The sequence below is a fragment of the Eleutherodactylus coqui genome, chromosome 9, assembly GCF_035609145.1.
Source record: "Eleutherodactylus coqui strain aEleCoq1 chromosome 9, aEleCoq1.hap1, whole genome shotgun sequence".
In the NCBI taxonomy this organism is placed as follows: domain Eukaryota; kingdom Metazoa; phylum Chordata; class Amphibia; order Anura; family Eleutherodactylidae; genus Eleutherodactylus; species Eleutherodactylus coqui.
In genome coordinates this window covers 68,451,361-68,478,675 of record NC_089845.1, presented here as the reverse complement: position 1 = coordinate 68,478,675, position 27,315 = coordinate 68,451,361, and the positions used below count along the sequence as shown (strand labels likewise).

The 27,315-nt window shown below is 40.2% G+C and overlaps 1 protein-coding gene across 1 annotated transcript in view; it reads right to left on the bottom strand.

The window, feature by feature from the left end:
- The window catches only part of RTTN (rotatin), a 232,755-nt gene that overhangs the window by 60,641 nt on the left and 144,799 nt on the right, over positions 1–27,315 (bottom strand). The window contains exons 29-35 of the mRNA XM_066579499.1: positions 25,961–26,180; positions 22,868–22,996; positions 18,536–18,646; positions 15,132–15,290; positions 13,520–13,597; positions 6,590–6,776; positions 753–835 (exon numbers count right to left, since the gene is read on the bottom strand). Coding sequence (XP_066435596.1) covers positions 753–835; positions 6,590–6,776; positions 13,520–13,597; positions 15,132–15,290; positions 18,536–18,646; positions 22,868–22,996; positions 25,961–26,180 — 967 coding nt within the window. The remainder of the gene's footprint in view (positions 1–752; positions 836–6,589; positions 6,777–13,519; positions 13,598–15,131; positions 15,291–18,535; positions 18,647–22,867; positions 22,997–25,960; positions 26,181–27,315) is intronic.

Here is a 27,315-nt window from a genome sequence, read left to right as displayed (position 1 = left end):
CTGTGAGCCAACGGTACTCGCTCCTGTTGAACAGCACACAAGCTAGTACATGTGGGGACGAGTGTCGGGCATTGTTTGCCTGACCGTTGTCCCGTCTAAATGGGGATTTAGTGACGAAGTCCGTATGCTCCGTAATGACCAACCAATTTTCCAGTTTTTTTATCGCATTCCAGAATTCATAACTTTTTAATTGTTCTGTCAACATGGCCATTTCTCTGGCTCATTACAAATGTAGCAATACCACGTGTGATTTTTTTTAGGTAAGGGTGCAGTCACACGAGCAATTTTTAAGTACATGTATAGGCATGTGAAAAAAAAAAAAACACACACACTTTGCATATAGAAAAATTGCGTGACCAGGTTTATTGCCACCCATATGTTCTATCTTTTGCAGGTGCAAATTTTTCGCACATGTAGAAATCGCACATGTGACCTCTTCCATTGGAAAGCATTGGTTCTACGTAGATGTGATTTTAAATCGCGCCTATACATGTGCTTAAAAGTGATTTGATTAAGACCAACAAATGATGGAATGGTCTCCACAAAGATGTAGAAATATAGAGCGCAAAACTATATCAACGTCAACAAAAACATGGATACACTAGCATAGGACTGGTCTCAGAAGACTGTTACCAAATGTAAAGAATACCTTTAATGGTCTGTTTGATCTAAAATATTTCAGCATAAAAAAAAAACTTTTCCAATTAACAAAAACCCCCCAAAAGAATAACAAAAAAGCAAGGATTACTTACTATTGTGCTTAATGTAGACTCTGACCCCGACGTGCTGGAGACATTGGGAGCACTATTCCAAACATACAGTGAATCTTCAGAGCCTGAAATTTAGATCACATAATCAGCATACTGAAATACAGAGAGGACTATATTTATCAATACAAGTGTATCATTGTGTGTGCTATTTTTCAATAAAGCGAGTTAAAAACAAAATTGTGCCACGGTCATCCATGCACTCACACCTCGGTCACTCCTCCCTCTTCCCATGCCTCACTGCAAGTGGTTCACAATCAAACAGGTGCAAATTTTTGCGCAACAGAAGGCATATGCCAAGATTTGCTACTTTTTTACACCCCAAAACTGGCACAAGTGCCCCGATAAGTGGCCCCCATGTATTTACAGTTAGAAATGCTCTGCTGCCAACTCAAGGTTCATGTTAATACATGCAGAGCTACTTCAAAATGTTGAAAACACTCATACCTATGGGCTACTTTTATATTTTTATTATTTTCAATATAACATCAAGTAGGTCAAATATAACAAGAGTATAATAATGGGATAGGTCTGCGGAGCTAATGGAGTTCAGATAGAGCAAGACGAGAGATGTCTGGAGTGAACGTAAACTGAAAAAAATCTATAGCTCTGAAAGATTGATGACCTATCCTCATGACAGCTCATCAATAGCTGATCAGCTGGAGTCCGCCGCCTGGGCCAATTAGCAGCTTGCTGGGGGGTTGTTTTGGTGTACAGAGGAGGAAGCCGACAGCTTCGCACGTTGTGCGGTGGTCTAGCATGGTATTGCAGGGCACAGCTCCCAACCACTCTAATACCATACAGGGCCCCTACAAGGTGCACAGAGCGGTCTGCTTCCTGCTCCATACAAGGAAGTGAACAGCTGATTAGTTGGGGTCCCAGGGGACAAATCCCTCACTGATCAGCTATTGATGACATATGTTGAAGATAAATGAACAATCTTTCAGAATTGGACAACCTGGTATTATAAATAAATAAAAATATTATAAATTAAAAAGGCGAAATGAATCTAACAAGATCTATGTATGTGCATGTTCAGCAAAGGTTTGCAACTTATTCCTTTTTTTTTTGTTTGTTTATATCAAAAAGATAGCAAAGGCACTGAATGTTCCTAGAGATACAGTTGGAAGCCTAGATTGCAAGTTCAAAGTTAAAAGACGACTGGCTACACTACCTGAACTTTGAAGAAAGAAGACACCATCCCTGACTGCCTCCAGATTACCAAGGAGGAAAATGGTCAAAAAGCCTCAAGTGACTACAAAAGAACTTCAGCATGATTTGGTGGAAACAGCACTAAAGGTTTCTGATTAAGGCGAATATTAAACGCTGAAGGTTTTCATGTCATAACTCCAGGACATACACCTCTACTGACCCAAAAGCACAAGAAAAGTGAGCTCCAACATGCTTAACAAGCCACAGAATTTTTTGGATTATGTTCAGTGGGGCAATGAAACAAAACTAGAATTTTTCAGGTGTATGGATCAGCAGTATTTCTGGAGGAGAAAGAATGAAGCCTACACTGAAAAAAAACACACTGCCTACAATGAAGCGTAGTAGTGGCTCATTGGTGGGACTTCTTTAGTTCCTTTGGCACTGGAAACCTGCAGTGTATGGTGGGAAAATGGATTCAATCAAGTTTTAGGAAATCCTAGAGGAAAACATCATGCCTTCTGTGAGAAAGTTGAAGTTTGGGAGTCTACGGACCTCCTAACAGGACAATAATTCCAAGCATAACTTAAAGTCCACCAAGGCTTGGTTTCAGAAGTAGTCCTGGAAGATCATAGTCGCCTGACTTGAACCCTATAGAAAATCCTTGTGATTTGAAGAGAGCAGTTGCAGCACACAAACCCAAGAATATTAGTGAGCTGAAGACCATTGCCCTTAAGGAATGGGCTACAATTCTTTGGGAACACTGTCAGAAGCTTGTTTGCAGCAGGTCATAACCGCGTGAAAGTGCTCTATTAGGTAAGACATAAAGGGGTTGAATAATTCTGAAATAGCAACATCCATTAAAAGTGGCACCTTGTGTTGCATTTGGAAAAAAAACTTGTTGCTTTGAGCTACTTACAACCCCAATTCCAAAAAAGTTGGGACACTGTGTAAAATGTAAAGAAATGTAAAGAAAAAAAAGAATGAAATGATTAGGAAATCTCATATAACCATATTTTATTCACAAGAGAGTATATATCTGAAGTTCAAAATGAGACATTTCTCCTCGTCATTTAAAAACATTTTATCATTTAGAAATTGATGGCAGAAAGACATCTCATAAAAGCGGAGACAGGGGTTACAAAGGCTGGAAAAGTGATACTAAGGAAGAACAAACTGTAGGGTCAATTTTCTGACTGTGTATAAAAAGAACGTGTTAGAGAGGCAGAGTCTCTCAGAAGCAAAGATGGTCAAAGATTTACAAATCTGTAAAAAACTGCATCTAAAAAACTGAAACAAATTTTAGAAAACTGTTCCTCAAACGTAAAATTGTGAAGACTTTGCATATCTCACCATATACAGTACATAATATCAAAAGATTCAAAGAATCTTGAAAAATTCAGGTGCACAAGGGACAAGGCCAATGGTCAATATTGAATGCTCGAGGTCCATGGACTCTCAGGCATCACTGCATTAAGAACAGGCCTGATTCTGAAATGCAAATCACTGCATGGGCTCAGGAACACATCCAGAGATCATTGCCTGAACACAGTTCACCGTGCAATGCACAAATGCAAGTTAAAGCTGTATCATGCAAAAAAGAAGCCATTTATCAACACAATCCAGTAAAACTGGCGTCTTCTCTGGGCCAAAGCTCATTTTAAAGGGACTGAGGCAAAATGGAAAACCATTCTGTCGTCAGATGAATCAAAATGTGAAATTTCTTTTGGAAACCATGCACCCCGTGTTCTACGGACTATCCAGGTAATAAGCGTACAGTTCAAAAGGCTGCATCTGTGATGGTATAGGGTTGCATTAGTGCCTATGGCATGGGCAGCTTGCACATCTTGGAATGCACTATCAATGTTGAGCAATACATACAGTCCCCATCCAGACGACGTCTCTTTCAGGAAAGGCCTTAAACATTCCAGCAAGACAATGCTAAACCACATAATGCATTCATCACAACAGCAGGGCTTCGCAGAAGAGGAGCTTGGGTGCTGAACTGGCTGCCTGCAGTCCAGACCTTTTACTAATAGAAAGCATTTGGCATATTATGAAGTAAAAAATCCGGCAAAAAAGATCCAGTAAGGTTGAGCGGCTGCAACCTTACATCAGACAAGAATAGGACAAACATTTATGTTCCAAAACTCCAGCAATGGTATCTTCACTTGTCAGACATTTACAGACTGTTGTGAGAAGAGGGGATGCTACACAATGATAGACATGGCCTGGCCCCAACTTTTTGGAAAACTGTTGCCGTCACCAAGTTCTAAATGAGTTATTCTTTTTAAATGAAAAGGAAAAAAACTCTCCCTTTCAACTTTTGATATGTGTTCTATGATATTGTGAATAAAATATGGTTATGAGATTTCCAAATCATTGCATTTTTTTTTTACATTTATTCAAATAGCGTCCCAACTTTTTGGGAATTAGGGTTGTAAATTGTTCTTAATGTTTTTTTTTTTGCAAACAGCTGAAAGCTTGTATATTTGGCAAATAAATTGCAACTGTAAATGCAAGTAGATCACACTAGCACAGTCTTTGACACCGAACTACTTATGATTTCCAGAACACTGTTTTGTATTGCAGGAAATTAAAGGGGTTGTCCCGCGGCAGCAAGTGGGTCTATACACTTCTGTATGGCCATATTAATGCACTTTGTAATGTACATTGTGCATTAATTATGAGCCATACAGAAGTTATAAAAAGTTTTTCACTTACCTGCTCCGTTGCTGGCGTCCTCGTCTCCATGGTTGCCGTCTAATTTTCGCCGTCTAATGGCCAAATTAGACGCGCTTGCGCAGTCCGGGTCTTCTTATCTTCTCAATGGGGCTCCGTGTAGCTCCGCCCCGTCACGTGCCGATTCCAGCCAATCAGGAGGCTGGAATCGGCAATGGACCGCACAGAAGCCCTGCGGTCCACCGAGGAGGAAGATCCCCGCGGCCATCTTCACCGGGTAAGTAAGAAGTCACCGGAGCGCGGGGATTAAGGTAAGCGCTCTCCGGTGGTCTTTTTTAACCCCTGCATCGGGGTTTAACCCCTTAACGACCAATGACGTACCTGGTACGTCATGGAGCGTCGGGGTATGTATGAAGAGAGGTTGCGTGGCAACCTCTCTTCATACAGTGCGGGCATCAGCTGTTTATAACAGCTGACACCCGCGGGCAATAGCCGCGAGCGGCCGCGCGGCCGATCGCGGCTATTAACCATTTAAACGCCGCTGTCAATTCTGACAGCGGCATTTAAATCCCCCGAACGATGTTCGGGGGTCCCGCGCGGCCCCCCCGGCGTGAGATCGGGGGAGCCTTGCACGTATCATGGCAGCCGGGGGCCTAATGAAAGGCCCCAGGGCTGCCTTAGCAGACTGCCTATCAAGCCGTCCCCGTGGGGTGGCTTCATAGGCTGCCTGTCAAAAAGCAGTATGACGTAATGCTATAGCATTACGTCATACTGCAGGAGCGATCAAAGCATCGCATCTTAAAGTCCCCCAGGGGGACTTCAAAGTAAAGTAAAAAAAAGAATCAATAAAGTTTTTTTTTAATTGAAAAAAAAAAAAAGTTGTAAAAGTTTAAATCACCCCCCTTTTGCCATATCTATTATTAAAAAATCTAAATAATAAATTAAAAATATGTATTTGATATCGCCGCGTCCGTAAAAGTCCGATCTATCAAAGTAGCACATAATTTTTCCCGCACGGTGAACGTCGTCCGAAACAAAAAATGAAGAACGCCAGAAATGCACTTTTTTAGTTACCCTGTCTCCAATAAAAAACGCAATAAAAAGCGATCAAAAAGTCATATGTATTCCAAAATGGTACTATCAGAAACTACAGGACATCCCGCAAAAAATGAGACCTTGCTCAACTACGTCGACGGAAAAATAAAAAAGTTATCGCGCGCACAAAATGACGACAGAAAATAATTGAAAAAAATTTTATGTCTTTAAAAAAAAAAAAAGAGGAGTATAGTAAAAAAAAACCTAAACAAGTTTGGCATCGTAGTAATCGTACCGACCCATAGAATAAAGTTATCATGTTGTTTTTGTTGCAGTTTGTGCGCCGTAGAAGCAAGACGTACTAAAAGATGGCAAAATGTCGTTTTTTTTCCATTTTACTCCACTTAGAATTTTTTAAAAGTTTTTCAGTACATTATATGGTACTTTAAATAGCACCATTGAAAAATACAACTCATCCCGCAAAAAACAAGCCCTCATACAGTGACGTGGATGGATAAATAAAGGAGTTATGATTTTTTTAAAGGGGGGAGGAAAAAACGAAAATGGAAAACGAAAAATGGCCGCGTCATTAAGGGGTTAAAGGGGTTGTCCCGCGCCGAAACGGGGGGGGGTTTTTTCAACCCCCCCCCCCCGTTCGGCGCGGGACAACCCCTTTAAACACTCTACTGAACTCTTTAATCCAATATTTTTTTCACATACAATAGGTCTATAACAAATCGACAGATCATTATGATTCCATATCCCTTTCAAAGCAGGTAAACATTCCCAAAACAATGTACAAAATAGTACAAAAAGTACCAGAGAGTAAAAATTGATATCTTGATGAGTATTCTAGAATGGCACATTTATTGCCTCTTTAACCTGGCTTTTAAGTTGATTGTACTTGATTGTACAGACTACTACATTTTATGAAGGCTACCCTTAACAATACTTACAATTAATATTTTCTTGGGTTTTACATGTCTTCATGGATTTATCAAAGTCAAAAGCAAAACGTCCAAGATAGCAGTTCTTAGCCATATGGCTGACATGTTCGTAGAAGTGGTAATCTGTTAAAAGGGTTTGAATTGCAGGTTTTCCTCCTAAAGGTATTCCCGACTCTTCATCATGTAGGCTCTGGATCTGAAAACAGTTTACAATATATGTCAATAAAGCAAAATGATTCATTAACATATTACAACAACATTAAGCCATGTAGTTTTGGGGTTTTGCCTGGCCCACTTTAGTTCCCCCACTTGTAATGCCTTACCTGTGCTGTGGTTGTGGCTCTTTTTACAATACCCACCAAGGGTCTCCACTAGAGATGAGCGAGCGTACTCGCTAAGGCAAACTACTCAAGCGAGTAGTGCCTTATGCAAGTACCTGCCTGCTCGGCGGGGAGTGTCGGGGGAGAGCGGGAAGGAAAGATCTCTCTCTCACTCTCACCCCACCCCCTGCTCCCTCCTGCTCACTCCCGCAACTCACCGCTCTCCCCCGCCAGCACCCGAATCTTTTGAGACGAACGGGCAGGTACTCGCATAAAGGACTACTCGCTCGAGTAGTTTGCCTTAGCGAGTACGCTCGCTCATCTCTAGTCTCCACAAGTCACTCAAACCTTACTCATGCTTTGCTTCGTATGTAACACATAGGATGAGGGAGATGGTATAGGATACCCCATATCAAAGGATATGTAACAAAAGGTGCACATGGTGGGCCGCAAAAATAGATCTAAGAACAGGTAGACCGGCAGGTTGAGATGTATTAAAGGTCTGAGCAAAACTGAATTTCACCAAGAATCTGTCTTCAATTTTGCTCCATTACAACTATTGCGTATTTTTTAGAGTTACACTACCGTTCAAAAGTTTGGGGTCACTGAAACAATTTTGTGTTTTCCATGAAAAGTCACACTTATTCACCACCATGCGTTGTGAAATGAATAGAAAATAGAGTCAAGACATTGACAAGGTTAGAAATAATGATTTGTATTTGAAATAACATTGTTTTTACATCAAACTTTGCTTTCGTCAAAGAATCCTCCTTTTGCAGCAATTACAGCATTGCACACCTTTGACATTCTAGCTGTTAATTTGTTGAGGTAAGCTTGTGAAATTGCACCCCACGCTTCTAGAAGCATCTCCCACAAGTTGGAACGGTTGGATGGGCATTTCTGGCGTACCATACGGTCAAGCTGCTCCCACAACAGCTCAATGGGGTTCAGATCTGGTGACTGCGCTGGCCACTCCATTACCGATAGAATACCAGCTGCCTGCTTCTGCTGTAAATAGTTCTTGCACAATTTGGAGGTGTGTTTGGGGTCATTGTCCTGTTGTAGGATGAAATTGGTTCCAATCAAGCGCTGTTCACTGGGTATGGCATGGCGTTGCAAAATGGAGTGATAGCCTTCCTTATTCAGAATCCCTTTTACCCTGTACAAATCTCCCACCTTACCAGCACCAAAGCAACCCCAGACCATCACATTACCTCCACCATGCTTAACAGATGGCGTCAGGCATTCTTCCAGCATCTTTTCATTTGTTCTGCGTCTCACAAACGTTCTTCTTTGTGATCCAAACACCTCAAACTTGGATTCATCCGTCCACAACACTTTTTTCCAGTCTTCCTCTGTACAATGTCTGTGTTCTTTTGCCCATCTTAATCTATTTCTTTTATTGGCCAGTCTCAGATATGGCTTTTTCTTTGCCACTCTGTCCTGAAGCCCAAAATCCCGCAGCCGCCTCTTCACTGTAGATGTTGACACTGGTGTTTTGCGGGTACTATTTAATGAAGATGCCAGTTGGGTACCTGTGAGGCGTCTGTTTCTCAAACTAGAGACTCTAATGTGCTTATCTTCTTGCTTAGTTGTGCAATGCGGCCTCCCACTTCTTTTTCTACTCTGGTTAGAGCCTGTTTGTGCTGTCCTCTGAAGGGAGTAGTACACACCGTTGTAGGAAATCTTCAATTTCTTAGCAATTTCTCGCATGGAATAGCCTTCATTTCTAAGAACAAGAACAGACTGTCGAGTTTCAGATGAAAGTTCTCTTTTTCTGGCCATTTTGAGCGTTTAATTGACCCCACAAATGTGATGCTCCAGAAACTCAATCTGCTCACAGGAAGGTCAGTTTTGTAGCTTCTGTAACGAGCTAGACTGTTTTCAGATGTGTGAACATGATTGCACAAGGGTTTTCTAATCATCAATTAGCCTTCTGAGCCAATGAGCAAACACATTGTACCATTAGAACACTGGAGTGATAGTTTCTGGAAATGGGCCTCTATACACCTTTGTAGATATTGCACAAAAAACCAGACATTTGCAGCTAGAATAGTCATTTACCACATTAGCAATGTATAGAGTGCATTTGTTTAAAGTTAGGATTAGTTTAAAGTTATCTTCATTGAAAAGTACAGTGCTTTTCCTTCAAAAATAAGGACATTTCAATGTGACCCCAAACTTTTGAACGGTAGTGTATATCTTAAGGGGCCACTTGGGCAAAAGTACATTTTTCTATCCCTGCATCCCTCACCAGATTGCCTGTCATGCTCTGGAGATCTCCTCTGTATACTGCAGTCTCTTCCATACAGTGCAGTCTCCCGTCTGATACTCATCAGGCACCATCTTGATGTTGCTTTCACTTTCGCTGTTCTGTGCTATCAATCCCATGATGCATGAGCACAGCATTACGTGAGCAGCTGGGGACTGTGTCATCAATGCGTCAGAAAAAATACTACCATTACCATCTGGATTCTTTATTCACTTAAACAAGCTACAGACAGGAGGATGAACTGTGATCTCCTTTATTATAAGTGTATGACAGGAGCTGTGTGACCATCATCAGTAATTGTGATAGGACTGTCTGTGTTCCCTTATGCTGAGTGGTAGGGTCCATCACAGGGATTATGCCAATTTAGGAATCGACTAGTTTGAGAGGAACATAAAGCCAAGTAAATCTGAGCTAGTCAGAATTGAGATCACATGACACCCTCAAGGAGGAGGCGGCTAGGATTATCAGATAGCTAGTATTACCTTAGTTAGTTCTTCCTTTCTGATTTATATATACTGGGGGCTAGTTACATAACATTTTTATCACGTGTTATATAGTGTGGTGGATTCGAGCATGGTGGTGTTTTTCAGCACTACACACTAGTATTTGACAGGAATAATTTTTTTCCCATAGAAAACCACTAGACCGCGTAATCTGGAAAAGAATAATTTTTAAACAAACAATGATACAACCAACAACATCCTGCTAATTCTCCAAATCAAAAATGAACAGCTTTAATTGTTATTTCCATAATATCACATAGAGCAAGAAATTGTTGTAATAAGCGAATGATGACAATCATAATAAAGTCCCCCAGTGGGACAAAAAAAGTTATTAAAGTATTGAAAAAAAAATAGTAAAAAAAAAATGTAAATAAAAAGTAAAAATCTAAAAATCCCACCTTTCTCCTTCACTATATTGAAAAAAAAAAAAAAAAAAATCACACATGTGGTATTGTTGCATTCACAATGACCCAGAGAAAAAAGTTTATACATTTTACCTGCACAGTGCAGGTCATGAAAAAAAATTTAAAAAGAACATGGCGAAATAGTTAATTTTATCTATCTCGCCTTACAAATAATGGAATAGAAAGTGATCAAAATGTACCATAAAAAAGTACTGTTAAAAAAAAAAGAGAAAACCGTTAGGGGTCTTTAAATGCAGCGATTAAAAAAAAAAAAGTATTTGTGTTTATGTGTGAAAAGTTGCAACCAAAAAAAAATGTTACATATTCCCAAAAATTGGATAAAGTACGTTTAGAGTTCATACCAAAAAATACAAGCCCCCACAGAGCTCCATCGATAGCAAAATAAAAATGCTATGGCTCTTGAAATGCGGCGACATAAAAGCAAATCTTAAAAAAAATAAAAAATTATAAAAGTGCTTTCAGGTGTACAAAAATAGCAAAACATGAAAAACTGTATAAACTTGGTGTCGCCGGAATTGTGCTGACTAGACAGAATTGGTTTATTTTAATGACTGTGCTATTCCTTGATGTACAATAGTTTCAACTGAAACACACGTAAACGTCACAGACGTATTTAGTCTGATCACTCGTGTTTTCATAAATTTCTGCCTAGGGTATGTTAATTTATGAGCACCATTGGAACCTGGTAAGTGCACTAGATTATGAAATATTCTGGACTATTGGACTATTCTAGAAAAGCCTAAAATAAAGTGCTAACCAAAAATCTACCATAACTTTTTTTTTATATTAGAGGAACGTCCCCATTAGTTATCACTACGTGGCAAAGTGTTCTTACATCCTAGAAAAGTGCCCGTTTATCAGACTTTCTAGATGACTGGAAGCTGGATTACAGTAATATATTATACACACACACATTGTATATTTGTACATAGCTACTAATCTCCATCAAAGAGTCTGTTCTTTGCGGCTGCCAACATTTCCATAGGCCGCCTTATAATAGCGAACAGCATTTGAACATTTTAACAATCAAAAATGTTGGACCTGCTTTAAATTCCTATTCATTCCTGTTCTGCTTTACCGAGTGCTGCCAAAAATAACGTTAGCAATGTAATTAAGAATTAGATAACACAAGTTCTGCTACTTTGCGTGGTGTACAAATGCAGACTAAGCGATCTCTATTGCAAGGAAATGTAAATCAAGAAAGTGAAAAAGCTGGAAGTTTGCATAGTTATTAAGGGGAATATCAACATAAGCAGTTTTTGTGCTTGACTGCTAAAAGACAAACACTGAATCACTAGATCTGTGTAATTGAAGCTTAACAAAAAAGAATTGTCTATGACAGAGGAGCTGCTTATTAACAATGCTGACTGTTGTCTGAAGCAAACACTTTTAGGCTACAGAATAATTTATTTCAATAGAAGAATAAACAGCGTGCATAAGAATTCTTACAGAATAAAAAGTTTAGAGGCCCAAAGCAAAAAGTCAGCCCCGTGTAACGAGCGCCGATTCACCAAGCATGCCGGCCAATCAGTGCTCGGTCACAGATAGCAGATGATTGGCTTTATGGGCACAAACGATCTTTAATGATTATTCAACCTAAGAAAGCTGTGATTGGTCGGTTCTACATCTCCCTTGAAATTCTCAGTAAAAGAACAAGTTCCAACAACTTAAGATAAAGGGACTATTTAGTCATTTTCTCGATGTCCTCTTTAAAATGAAGATCGAATTTCTAGCCACTTAAAACATGCAGTTATCCAAACAGTCTTTGCCACTCAGAGTTGCAAATAAAGTTTTTTGTAAATGGAAAGGCACATAAGGTTGATCAAATCATTGACCGCTTTACATCTTGTATACAATGATCCATCTCGTAGACCTCATCAATCATTATACAGAAGCATTTAAAAGGAATTCTCTCACAAAAGTCATTACTAACCACAGGATAGGCGATAAATGATTGATCATCGGGGATCAGACCATTGTGATAAGATTGGCTCCTCCTGAGATTGCCAAGTAAAAGAAGCGGTGGTGCGCATGTGTGATCACCACTCCATTCAGTCTCTATGGAGATAGTAGAGTACAGCACTCCGCCATCTCTGTCAGCCCTATGAAAGTCAATGGAGTAGTGGTGAGCATGTATGAGTCACTCACACAGTAGACTCATGACCCCGAGGGATCCCATAAGTCACCCCCCAGTTATCAATCATGTATCACCTATCCTGTGGGTAAATGATTTTGTCAGATAACCCCTTTCAGGCTAGAAATACCTTAGTAATGAAGAAGTTAAACATTAGGGATGAGCGAGTATACTCGCTAAAGCACTACTCGTCCGAGTAATGTGCTTTAGACGAGTATCTCCCTGCTCGTCCCTGAAGATTCGGGGGCCGCCGTGGAGTGGGGAGCTGCGGGGGAGAGCAGGGAGGAACGGAGGGGAGATCTCTCTCTCCCTCTCTCCCGCCTGCTCTCCCCTGCACCTCATCTGTCAGCTGCGGCGGCTCCCGAATCTTCAGGGACGAGCAGGGAGATACTCGTCTAAGGCACATTACTCGGACGAGTAGTGCTTTAGCGAGTATACTCGCTCATCCCTAGTAAACATGTTAAAATTAAAGGGGTTGTAGCAAGATTGACTTATATCACCTATCCAAAGCATGGGCGATAAAAGCTTGATCGGTGGCAATTTCACAGGTTCATTTCAATGTGGTTGATGAAAATAGCCAAGTACAAGAGTTTGGTTATATTCGGCAGCCCCACTAAAGATGAATGGAGCGGCATGTGTGACTGCCGATCCATTCAATTTCCTCCTTACCACAGGGTGACGAGGAGGGCAGTAAGGAGGAAAGGGGGACATGGAACCTCTGTTCTCAGGATCAGTGGAGGACTCAGCAGTGAGATCCCAACTGATCAGAGTCTTGTGGAAAGGTGAAAAAAAGTAAAACTTGGTACAACTCCTTTAATTAGGAAATAGGCTTCAGTTTTTGCCTATTCTTGTTAGGTCTGTGTGCATGAAGGACAGTGTATAATACTTTTCCTGGTTTGTTTAAACTCCAATTGCTATCTACCTGTAGTTTTGTAGGATGTCGTGGATTTTTCTCTAGCTGCACCAAGCCATGAGGGTTATCCCGGCTTTAGTTAGGCAATTAGTACCAGAACAGTCTAGGTCTGACTCTCGGCATCCCCACCAATCAGCTGTGTGAAGGAGCTGCTATGCTCGTACTGTAATACCCATCACAGTTGATTCCTTCGAATCTTCTGTATTTTCTGACATTTGGATAACAAGTATACTCTGTATTGTACATTGATGTCACAGATTATTATTGTGATTATTATTCAGTTAGTGAAACGGACAGTAATTACACTTTGCCATTCCAGAAAGCAGCTGTGAAAAAGATTTACTGACGTTGTGGACATAAAATGCCACTAACCTGAAAACTTGATTCCTTAGAATCTTCTGCATTTTCTGACATTTGGATAACAAGCATGTTCTGCAGAATAAATACTGCCTGAAAACAAAAAAACACTCCTATAAGATCTTAACACTGCCATCTAGCTGAAGTTGTTTGCAAGTACCATCTAGCAGGGAAAGATTAGCAAGAACAATACTTTCAATCATTTTACTTTAATACATTTCAAAGCCATTCAATTTAGTCTACAACATTACAAAGTGTTTAAAGTAAGAGGGTGCCAAACTAAAATAGGATTTTTTCTGGCCCATTGTACGGAAAACATTTGCACGTCTGCATCTGAACCTTTAATAGCGGCGAGTAAAAAGTCAAAAAATTCAAGCTACATTACATTTAACTGTGGCATCCATTACACATTACGAGCAAGTTCTATCTGCAAAGCAAGGGAATGAGCATAAAGGAAAACTCTAGTACACATTCGTACCAATGTGTACCTATGCTCTTCCATCAGTTATCCATTTGCAGGTGATGCTCGATTTAAAGAAAAACGACATTTTCAAATACTTCATCAGGGAACTTGCTTTAATAGATAAAAAAAAATACCCCGTACAAGATTCTAATCTGTTCATGGGAGTGGAGAGCAGATACAAAGTCTCTCATGGAGGATCTAGCAGATCCATGCATTACATGGGCAGCCTATTGATTGCTGTAAGAACTGCGTAATGCTTTATTTCCCATGAGGAGGTGCTGCAGGGGAATTAAACAATTACTGCCTAGTTCAACCACAGATTATCGCTGACCCCACAGTGCGACATTCTGGACAATTCCTTTTTTTTTGTAAAAAGCTTTCCTGACAAGAAGTTGGAGAAGTTACAGAATGCAGAACTCCTTTAATGGACAGAATTCCTGCTTCATCTACCTGTCCGAGGTATGGTTGGAGTTTGATAAATCAGAATATTTGGAAAAATTGCACAGTCAACAATGAATGGGTTCTTCAACGAAAGGCCTATTTACACGCAGCAATTATTGCTCACAATTTGTTCAAACAAGCAACGTGAGTGATAATAGTTACGTGTAAAGGCGCGTCCGTCGTGCACTATTCATTCACTTGTCGAGTTTCAGTCGGCATAAAAATAGTAGTTCGGTAGTGCGTTATTTGTTTAATTTAAATGGCAATTGTTCAGTCTTTGAGCACCTGAAGGACTTAAGAGGAGGGGTGTTTGTTTGCTTTTTTCAAACACAATGAGTACTTGTTTACTCATGCCAGCAGAAGACAATGGATTTTCTTCACACTGATTAAAATCCTGCAGGCCAGAGTTTCCCTCGCATAAACATACGCCCACCTGAGCAAACAACCTATATAGTGTTTACTTGAGCTAATGAGGAAAATAGAGAGGACTTCAGACAATTATCTGTGCGTTTTAATGTACAGCATTTTATGCAAAAATGTTGTTAATTCGTTCAGGCATTACTCTGTGTGATTTTTCGCTGCAGATCACGCTATGACAAATCGCCTATGGACAGCCAGCCTAAAGTTGCTTTGCATTTCTGTCCTGGTATGAAATTTTGATGATATTAAGTCAGTCTTTCAAGATAAAAAAAGGCATTCTAGGTAAGCAATAGAATGACTCACCTCTCTGCGCACCATGCTACATTCATACTGGTCAACAAAGATACTTAGCACTGTTCCCCATAAGCCTCCAGAAATGTTCTGACAGCTGTCAGACAAGATAACACAGCCTTCTTTAATAGTTGTCAATGCTGAGCCAATAGCCAGGCTTGTAAACCTCACCTAGAAATAGTAATATAGTAGTAGAATTTGTTATACACATACACTTACAGCACATAGAAAATTGGAACTATTCCTATAAATGTACACTTGTAAAAACTATACAGATACAAGGTATTTACTGTTACTTCTGATGTAGGGTTATGCATAAAAATAAAACAAATATTCTAATGCATTTTCAATTATTTTTATAGGCTAATGCAGTGTAGCCTAATGTGGAGCCATGTACGAGCCGTTAACAGTTCACATGAAGGTCATAAAGTGGCCAACTATGATGGCAACTGAATGCCAATAGTAATCATTAGCTGAGAAGACCCAGGCATCACTAGGAATTCTTAAAAGGGTATTCCCATCTCAGACTTTTATAGCATATCTACATTGTGTGTCATAAAAGTCTAATAGTTGCAGGTCCCACCTGTGTGACCCAAACCCAACTCAAAAAACGGCTACCCACGACACCATTAGGTGGCCAACAGAGTATGACCAAGCGGGTTGTGTTATACTGTTTACGTCACACCCATAAAAGTGAAAGGGAGTTATGGAGAAAGCATAGCCTGCTCGTCTGTTTCCTTATTTCCAACCACCCCAGACAGAGCAGTATTGCCATCTTGGCCATAACTAGGCAAGATGGAAATACCCGTTTTAAAGCGGCTGTGACATGAAAACAAGTAATCCCCTATCAACAGGATAGGGTATAACTTCTGATTGGTGACAGTGTGACCATTGGGACCCTATCAATCAAGAGAATAGAGTACATTCTGCAATTAGTGCAGAGACAGTCCTACATGCACACCTCCAATCCATTAATTTCAATGCGACTGCTAATGATGGCCAAATTTCAAATCTCCATTATCTTTTCAGGTCCCATTGAAATATGTGACCATCGCTGCCTTCATTGCAGGGCGTACTGGACCTCAGTATGTGGACCTATTCTGGGTCAGAATGGGTATCATTTCTCTTAAGCAAAGCACTCAAGTGGTGTGTGAGGAGACTTATAAGGCCATGCATGCTCCTCTGAGAAATATGCAAATAGGGAAAGATGGAACAATATCTCTGCAGCGCCACCTATTGGAAGGCAGCATTCCTGCAAGTCAATGTCAAAATCTTTATACAAGCCTTATAACAATAACCGGGAATTGAAAATTGCACTTTACGTCTCCTCACTCACCTTCTAGGTATCTCCTCACACACCACCTAGGTGCTCTTAAGGAAAAACAGTATCCTTCCTGAGCCATGTCTATAGGACTCTCACTAGCCAAGCCAGAAACCTACTGCACACTTTTGAGGGGCAATGACCCTGAAACAGGTGTCTGTGTATGGAATTCTGGTTTGGTTTTCAATTCCCAGTCATTGTTATAAGGCGTGTCTACAGAGTTTGACATTGACTTGTTGGAATGCTGCAAAGGTATTGTTCCATCTTCCCCTGGGCCTTTTCTGTGCATAGAGGATAACTTGTTTTTCTGGAACAACCCATTTAAGGTTGTGGTTAATTTTTTTTACCTATACTTCTTGTATACACATGGGCAATTTCAGCTTTTTTGCTGCCTGTCACAAAAAGTTAAGGCTTCCCCCATCAGAATACTACATAGAGGAGCGAGCACGCTCGGTTAAGGCAGATACTTGAGAAAACATCGCTCTTCTCGAGTAACTGAATACTCGTCCGAGCAAATGCGGGGGGTAGCGGGGGGAGAGTAAGAGATCTCTCTCTCTCTCTTCCCCCCCTGCAGACCACCCCCGCATTTGCTTGGACGAGTATTCAGTTACTCAAGAAGAGCGATGTTTGCTCAAGTATCTGCCTTAACCGAGCGTGCTCGCTCATTTCTAGCTATATACCATACATAGTAAGTAACCACAAAAATGTCAAATCCTCTCCCCCATGCTGCTCACTACTGCAACCAACAAGTGTGTTTCCATTCATCATATTCTACCAGGGAGAGTGAAAGAAACAATTCTTCAATACATATCAACAAGCAGTCTTACACCAAAGCAGCACTTTAATATTGTGGGATTTTTTTCTAAAGCATTCAAACTAGTGATACCTTTAAGTTTATTAAACTATTTAATACCAAGAAATTGAAAGGCAGATGTTCACTGAACTGATCCTACCATGAAAGGTCAGAAATAAGTCAATGACATTTAATTACCAAGTAAATTAAAGATACATTCTATATTCTGTACGGACGATTCCCGCGAGCATTGCAGGAAGAACAGCGCACACATCAGAGGCCCATCACATCATTTATTTAAAAACAGAGCAGCACAACTGCAGATAACAGGCTGAATGTAATGTGCCTAAATATATTACCAGTAGCTATTCCGTGTAAGACACAGTACGACCAATGTTAGGGATATAATGTGATCCATCTATGTATTGCATTTTATCAGTATTAGTCCTTAGCATTTTAGTGTGGCAAATAAAATTCAGTCTTTGCATGCCGAGTATATTTTATAGTCGTAGTGCTTAAAGGGAACCTGTTACGTGTGTGTGTGTGTGTATATGTGTGTGTGTGTATGTATGTATGTATGTATGTATGTATGTATGTATGTATGTATATATATGTATGTATATATATGTATGTATATATATGTATGTATATATATATATATATATATATATATATATATATATATATATATATATATATTTATTTTTATTTTTTTCATGGGGAAATATTCACTATGACTTGCATTTTATTCATAGAAATCCATGCTCATTCTAGGCTTTAGGAGTCCAGTGGGCGGTGATATCAGTGATTAGCGGCAATATCTGTTTGTACACTGATACAGGAAAGACTGTCGATCACCGAGTAGCACCGCCCACTAGACTCCCAAAGACCAAAATGAGTAGGGATATAAATGAATAAAACTACAAGATATACTGAATCTTTTCCTACAAAACTATATATAAATCTGTTCAGCTTCACCTGTTCTATAAAATTATGCCTTTAGGTTGCATAGTATTTCCAAGCTGAGAGTTCCCCTTTAATACTTGACATAAGAAATGATCAAAAATAATATAGCTATGTAAAGACGACACAATACCTTACAATAGACTTATTACACAAAGAGTGTTGCTATGGAGAAACAAAAGATACCAAGCAGCAGAATATAAAATAACCTATTACTGAAAAAGCAATCAGACGGCAAATAATGAATATAAATCATTCCTTGTTATGCAATCTACATTACACTGCAATAATACATGAAGTCAAGGATCACTTACTCCTAAGGTTACAATTTGTACTAACCTCAGGATCTCTGTCTACCCACAAAGGTATCAACCACTCTAGTCCCAGCCTTGGCATGACTTGCTCTTCACTACCATGATCATAGGGTAACGACCAAAGATGCACCCAGTCCTGCAAGACAGAAAGCAGTAGTTGTAGTCCATCACATATACATATTGGTACAGAAGCATCATACTATCTACTAAACATCCATTTATTCCTGTGTAACAGAGACATATCATACTTATATGGATATTCCACAGTTTTCCATTTGGAAGCAACTAACAACCTACTTTGTTCTTAAAAAGTTCTTGTTTGCATCTTATACTCACCTGGCCTGCGGCATCTGGGTCCCTCACGGTGGTCTCTGGCACTGCGCCAGGCTGTCGTGTCCTCAGCGTTGACACAGCACACTCTCTTTCTGGTGACGGGGCTTTGAATACACCACCTCCAGCAAGCAAGTGCTGTGATTGGATCACAAGTGCCGCTGGCTTAGCCAATTAGAACTGGCGCTCGATAAACCAACCACAGCCATTTAGTGATGTCATTTATAATTCAAGCTCCCCCTCTCTTCCTGAAAATCTAGGTAGGGCTTATTTTCAGGGAAATGCGGTAGCATGGAGATTCAACTTGAAAATGTATTTTTTTGCAGATGTAAAATACTAAGCCATTTAGTTCTGTAACACAGCAGGACTTAAAAGGATTATGTCATCAGGGTCAGGACAGAGATGTCTGTTGCCCTTATGGGTGTTTTATTCTAAAATGCTGTGGCGTTTCAGAATAAATATACTTTGAGGTTAGACTCAGAGCTCCACGTCATGTGGGTGGGCCACGCTAGCCAACCCTCACTTGTAGCATGAAGACTGACAAGCTCTTCCCCTATATATAAAAGAGGAGGAGAGGCTGATACGGGCCAACAAGTGACTTGAAGCTTAGCTCCAAATCAAACTTCAAAGTGCGTTTATACTGAAACTCCGCAGCATCAGAATAAAACAGCCACGGGGACAATAGGTATCCCTGTCCCAGCTTAATATTACCTGTGCTTAGGGTAGCATGAACCTGATGACAGAATCTCTTCTGCTTAGACATTTCTCCTAAGTATGGAAATGCCCAATATGTGGGCGTAAACTGCTCTTTTGATGTATGGCAGGCTCAGAAGAGAAGAAACATTATTTGGCTCGAATAATTTTGGGAGTCATGTCACATTTGCAGAGCCCTGAAGCACCCAGAACAGAGAACCACATCAAAGTAACATTTTGGAAACTAGACCTCTCTATGAATTCATCCAAGGGTGTAGTGAGCATTTTGACCCCACAGGTCTCTTATGGAAGTTGTTAACATTGGGCTGTGAAAATCAAGAATGACAATCTTCCAATAATGCATAGGTATAGCACCAAATTTTCATTCCCAAAACAGACAAGAAGAGAAAAAGCACCCCAAAATTTGTTATCCAATTTCTCTCCAATTTGTGAATGCCCCATCCAGTCTTTTGCAGGATGAGTTGATGTTTTTGATAGTACCATTTTGGAGTCTATATGACTGATCTTTCTTGTTAACTTTTTTAAGAGCAAAATCAGCAATTCTTGCACGGTTTATTTATTTTTTTACATTTTCTGTGCAAAGTAAGTGACAAGTTAATTTTATTCTGTGGGTCAATACGATTACTGTATGGTAATATCTAATTTATGTAGGTTTTTTTCATGTTTTAAACAAGTTTGTGCAAAAAAGAAAAAAAAAAACCCTTCTGAAATTCTATGACCCCACATTCTGAAAGCCGTAACTTTAATTTCTCCATCTACAAAGCTGTGTGGGGGCTTGTTTTTTTGCAGCCAGGGCTTACATTTTCATTGGTACATTTTTGGAATGCAGACAACTTTCTGATTGCTTTTCATTGCATGTCCGTTTGATTACAGCAATACCAAATCTGCAGGCCAGCTGAATTAAAGCAATACCAAGTTTAGGCATATTTATTTTTATACTTTACTAATTTTGCACATTAAAAGTATTTTGCAGGGGGAAAAATGATGTTTGCATATTTAGAATGCCATAAGTTTTTTCTATGAAGACTTTTTGCGGTATGAGTTGATGTTTTCATTAGGGACATTTTGGAGAGCATATAACTTTTGATCTCTTTTTATTTCTTTCTTTTGGAGGCTCGATGATCAAAATAAAGAAAGTCTCAGCCCGGATACTGATCATTGAGTTCTACAATTAAAAATCTGGCATACCAGACAAGACATCGTTTAAATCAATGGTAGATTGTATGTTAGATGTTTTAGTAAAGGCTTATCCACACGAGCGATATTATCACACGGTTTTTGTTTGATGCGAATATGAAATCCATTCTTTTTCAATGGATTCATTTACATGAGCCATTTTTCGAAAACAACAAAAATCACAGCAAGTTCTATCTTTGGGCTTACCCTTGGAACGCCTCGCCCATTGTTTTCAACGGAACCTTACCAAGCCATCACGTGGCTCTCTCATGCAAGTGCAATGTGATGTTTCCTATTGAAAGCATCGCAACACGCACAAGAAGAACGCAAGTTTACAGGAGTGATGCAATGCGAATTTCAAGTAAAAATGTTTTGTATTACCGTGAAAAACACACATTGGCAAGTGCGATATTAAACCAAGTTTCTCGACCCGATATCACGCTCGCCTGTGTGAATGTAGCCTAAGGGCTTTTACCCACTGGCGAAAGGTTTTCTGGCGATGCAAGAGTGAAAACACATGATTATGAAACCAATGATTTTCAATGGTTTCATTCTCATTTGTGATGTGTTCACTCAAGCCTCGCTGCGATACAAAAAAGCGATATCGCCCAGTGTTTTCAATAGGAGAAGATTGTGCAGCAGCCTTGGAATCACCTATAGCAAGGAGAAAGATGGGGGCGGAGCTACAGGGGATCTTTTACATATCTCCCCATATTTGGAGAGATAGGGGGCGTGGCTAAAGGTCTTTCCCCGAGAGTGGGGGTGAGAGGGTGGGGCTGGAGGGATTCTCATAGTGAATCAATCTCTAGCCAAGAGAGAGACAGGGCTAGCGGGATCCACCCGCTATCCCCCTCACTTTGCTAGAGAAGAATCCCTCTAGCCCCACCCCTCTCTAGCCTTGCTCTCGGGGAAAGCCCTTTAGCTGCGCAACAGCCTTGGAATCCGCCGTAGCTAGGAGAGCTACAGGGAATCTCTTACACATCTCCCCATATTTAGAGAAAAGCAGGGCTAGAGGGATTCTTCTCTAGCAAAGAGAGGGGCTGAGGCTAGCAGGTGGATCTCACTAGCCCCACCCCCTCTGTTGGTCAGGGATTGAATCACTATGTGAACCCCTCTAGCCTTGCCCCCTCACCCCCGCTCTCAGGGAACCCCTGGAAAAGCCCTTTAGCCGCGCCCCCTATCTCTCACCCCAGTCTAATTGAAAACAATGGGCGATATTGCAGCTTTTTTGTATTACAACGAGGCTTGAGTGAACACATCGCAGATGAGAATGAAACCATTGAAAATCATTGGTTTCATAATCATGTATTTTCACGCTCTCTCGTATCACTAGAAAACCTATCGCCAGTGGGTACGGGCCCTAAGAGAAATATCTGAGCAGTGCTAAACAACTCTGAGCATTCTGGAAATTAGTGAAAGCCTGAGACTTCACCAGTGTGATCTTCTCTCATGTGTTTCTGGCAGATGATGGAGCTTTCAGACTCCTCTAACAATGGCTGCGCTCTATTAGAACATGCATAAAAAATATTACTTCTATTAATGTTCCGCACCTGCTGCACCAGTGAACCTGAAATGACCCATCCATTATGTAAAAACGTATATTTAAATGTGGCTACCTAGACAATATTTACTAGGGGAAAAATAGGAGAACAAATCCAAAGAAATAAGAAACAAAACAAAGCTGTAGAACATTAAAAAAGCAAAAGTATGCCATAAGGAGGAATTAATTGGTATTTTGCTTCAGTGCCTCAAAGGAGATACAGTTTCAAACAGCCATCTGCACATAATCAGATAGGTAGAAAAGAGATTGTAAAGGATGAATATATTTTAGTAAACCAAGCCAATGAACCGTTGTTGTCAACAAATATCGTTTTTCAACGCTCAGGAAAAAATATATATATTTTTCACATTTGTTTAATTGTGCGGTTAGCATAATAGTCAAGGTTTAAAGGAGCAGCTTATTTTTGGAATAAAACCCATGTTAACAGAATCTGAGGAAAATGCTGCAGAAAAGCACACACCGCACATCAATAAAACCGGACAAACAAGAAAAGCTATTCTTAGGCCTCCTGAACTTCACAGATAATTCTTTACCACATCCCATGTCCAAAAAAATCGTGCAATTCCTTTCTCTTACCGTGTTCTTGGCCTCAGCTGTCATCTCATGGGACAAGTGAAGCAAGCACAATACTGTGCTCTTTGTGACACCTTTCCCCATATAGGAAAGAGCATTTCCTCCCCATTCGACATAAAAAGATGAGATGATCTGATAAAAGAGGAAAACAATTTCATGGTAGCTTGACTTTTAGGAGTCATCATAGTATAAAATAAAATAGCACAATACTTCTAAACGTATATATTCCTGAGTATACTCTATAGCCTGGTGCATAAGAAGTCAATAACTGCATAGGAGAAGAAGAATTTGAATAGGAGTTGACGAGTCTCATTAGACAACCCAATTTAAAATGTATCTCTGGTTAGGAAATGGCCAATTTTGCTGGGGAAAGCCAAAGTCAGCCCATCAATAAATGTATTATTACATAGCTGCCATTCAGATGAAGAGCAATCCTTGTAATGCAAGGATGGCTCCAATCCACCAGAATGGCAGCAACTTGTATATTCCTAGCACTGTTGTCCACATGCCCTAGAAGGGGACAAAAATAGGGGTTATCTCATCTTTAGGGCTCACTTACATGGGTGTATTTTGCCTTTTCACGTGCGCAAATAAGAAAAAAAACGTATCATGTCCTATTTTGGTGCGCATTACGGGTGTAATACGTCCATTATACGCTGTGGGTGCATAACATATGCATGTTATTACGCAAACAAAGTACCACCGTGTGATTAAACCCTTACAGGAAAGTTGTCACTAGAGGGTATTTGTATGAAGACCATTAAACAACCAGCAAAACCTCCAATCAGGTGTGCAAAATCAATTTTCACATATACTGCACCTCACTGTAAATCCACTTAGCTGGTAAAAGGGAACCTCCTGCCAGGAGTTTTAGTCGGCCTAAAGCATAGGTAGCCTAATATTCTTACAGGTACACATACTGCACAATCGTGTATGTTTTACCTAGTAATGCTGTGGCATTTAAGAGAAAATACACTTAAAAAAAACATGGTAGACCAAGAAGTAGTCAGTCATGGGCGAGCAGCTATTTTCCCGCTCTTTCCATATAAAAGCAAGGAAAAGTCTGTCCAGTTTTACATCTGTGTCGAAACCTGCGACCGGAGATTATGTCACAGATCTGGCTGAAAATGCAAGAAGAAAAAGCGTTTCCATCCAAAAGCCGAGCAGCTGGACGGAAAGCCAGCTTACCACATAATAGTCAATGGGGCCTGTCCGGTACTGTTTGGTTCCATCCCGAGACAGAACTGTTAAGCGGGATTCTCTTTTCTTGAATGTGAAACAACCCTTTATCAGTCAAGCTGATTTGGTCGGTGGACGCAGCATAAAACTACTGACAGGTTCACTTTAAGAAACCCTGTAACCATGACTTCTTTAAAGGAAACCTTATTAGGCCCCATACAGTTCAGTAGCTGAGTGCAACAAGGTACAGTATAGCGATAGCCACACTGATCTCAGTGGTCTCTCCCAATACCAAGTAGTTCAACAGTTTGGCAGGAGTCTGGTGTGCCTCATTGATATTCATGTATTGAGGCTCCCTCCACCCTCTGCCGCCCTTAAGCTTCTGATTAACAGGCCTTGTATTACTGTGCAGACAGGGTGAAAGGTGAAACACTGGCCGGAGGGAGTGAGGGAAATGGCGCTGGGAGCGTGAATTATCACTGAGCTGCCTCTGACTCTTTTCTGCTTGGCGCTGCACAATTTCAATGGAAGTTTTAAAAAACTGCAGGACTGATCAGTACAGAAACAATCAAAATTATTTTGCCATCTCCATTACAAATTAGGTTTATTTGGCAAGTTTCTAAACTTTCAACTGTCTGCAAAAAAAAAATAAAAATTCAATTGCTCATCACAACTAGCATAACAAGTGGTTTCTCCAAAGTCAACACAAAACAGCACTTTAAATGACTACAAAAGACCTGCAGCAAGATTTGGTTGCAGCAGGCACTTAGGTTTTCTATTGCACAGGGAGACACATACTAAAATACTGAAGGTTTCCATGCCTGAATTCTAAGATATAGACCTTTACTGACCCAAAAGCACAAGAAAAGTGAGATCCAACCGTATAAATAGGTCACAGAAATTTTGGGATTCTCTTCTGCGGAGCAGTGAAACAAAAACTTTTAGGGCCTACGAATCAGCGATACGGGTGCAGGAGGAAGAATGAAGCGTATGCTGAAAAGATGGCTCGGTGATGCTCTGACTGCTTTGCTTCTTGTGGCCCTGGAAATCTACAGCGTGAAGTTAATTGAATCTAAGTATAAGGAATTCTTGGAGAAAACGTGTCATGCCTTCTGCGAGGAAGCTGACGCTTAGATTTCATTGGACCTTCCAATAGGACAATTATCCCAAGCATACCTCAAGGTCCACCAAGGCTTTGTTTCAGAAGTAGTCCTGGAAGATTCTGAAATAACCAGAGTTGCCTGACTTGAACCTCATAGAAAATCTTTAGTGGGACTTGAAGAAAGTGGTTGCAGCACGCAAACCCAAGAATATTGGTGAACGGGAGGCCATTGTCCATTAGGAATGGGCTAAGGTTCCTCAAGAACACAATGTTAGAAGCTGATGTTTGGCTATGCATCATGCTGACTCAGGACGCTCGTCATGAAAGGGTTGAATAATTCTGAGATGGCAGAAGTAATCAAAAGTGGCAATTTGTGTTGAATTTAGAGAAACCACTTGTTACATTAGTTTTGTGAGCTATTTAAATTGTTCTCGTTTGATTGATTTTTTTTGCAAACAGCTGAAAGTTCGTGAATTTGGCAAATAAATCTAATTTGCAATGGGGGGGGGGGGGTTAAAGAATTTTGATTGCAACTTTATAAGAGACAGACCACTAAAATCAACTATTTTTATTTTCTTTAAATCACACTTTATTGAACATTTTTCCCTGAGGGGGAGTTGAAGATGTGATCATTTGATAGATAGGATAGTCCACTGCATTAGTTACACTATAAGTAGTCCGCTAAGACACCACCTTAAAAAGATGTATGTGCAGGTTCAACCCTCCCCCCCTTTTTTTTTTACTATAAGTACAATGACTGTGCTATAATTAATGGTGAAGATCATTTGAGATAAAACCACTTAAGATTGCCATACCTCAAGAAGACTGGTCAGTGCCTTCACGCAGATTGTCATTGGTTCATTTGATGGACAATGTGAGCTCCAACCTGGCACTGATGTGACATGTACAACTCCTTTCAGAGTTCTTGCCAATGATGGAAGTCCATAAAAATGAGGAGCATCTGACACTTTCAAACAGTGAATTAACTGTAAGGAAAGTTGGGTCCGAAATGAGCCTGCAAGAGCCAAGCACTTCCTAGGAAATAAAAGAAGCTATAAGAAAACAACCATATTACTCATGACAAAACCTACAATGTGCCATACAACAGATAAAAATAATATGTTATATAAATGCCATCTAATGTATACAATTACAGATTAATAGATCTATCATCACATAAACTTGGACAACTTATTATTTATTGTGCCCAACAGGTTTCGACTTCATATTTTGCAGAATTTTCTAAGCCAAAAAGAAAAGAAAGCAAAACATCTCGTTATCGTTTCAGAATGGAGAAATGTAACGCTTTACTCTTAATGATTTGAGAGAAGCACTGGTAAAACATTTTATAGATGATGTTGCCTAGTAAAAACTGTTTGAAACTGTAGACGGGCCTGTGATTAGCACTGTCGAAAGGTCAACGTTGATATTGTTTTTCATACTGTAAATCTTCAGTACACGCAAGTATATACTCTGGAATATATCTTAAGGGAAGTGGCGTCTTCCTCACTTTCCCTGCCTGCAGGGTCTCTTCAAATGTTCAATAGCTTTCTCAGTCAACATAAAAATCCATCGTAGTAAAACAGTAAGTAGCTAAAATAGGTGTAGATAGAAAAATGATGAGTGAGAGCGATGGAGCCGCAGATTCGCTATGTTTGTCTGTGAAATAGACCCGAAGCATAGCAACAGTGTGTGGGAGGATAACGGATCTGCCTAAAGGAAGATCATACCGGAGGAAGAGATTGTAAAATCAATGAAATGGAAAGAGACCCTCAAAAATACACAAAAAATTGTAATACAAGTGTGTATCCTTGTCGTAGATGATTGGTAAACTGTACGCTTTAGCCAGCTTTTGGTAGACATTGGATTTGCACAAAATGACTTTCAACTGCCTATTACTTAACCCTTTGCAATCCAATTTTGGATTCAGGGTTTCCTAGGGGGCTTTCTCTTTCTGCCATTATACAATGGCGCCATCTGTTGGCTAGAGCCAGTACTGCGGTATGTGACATGCAGGAGAGGCCCCCAAAAGCGGAGCAGCCAGTAATCCTCAGTAAGAATACCCTGACGGACGTCTTTCAACAACGGAGCTGTACAGGCTTCAATCAGAATGTCTTTAGACATCAGACAGTGGATTGGAAAGGGTTAAAAGAAATATCTCATTGAGTCA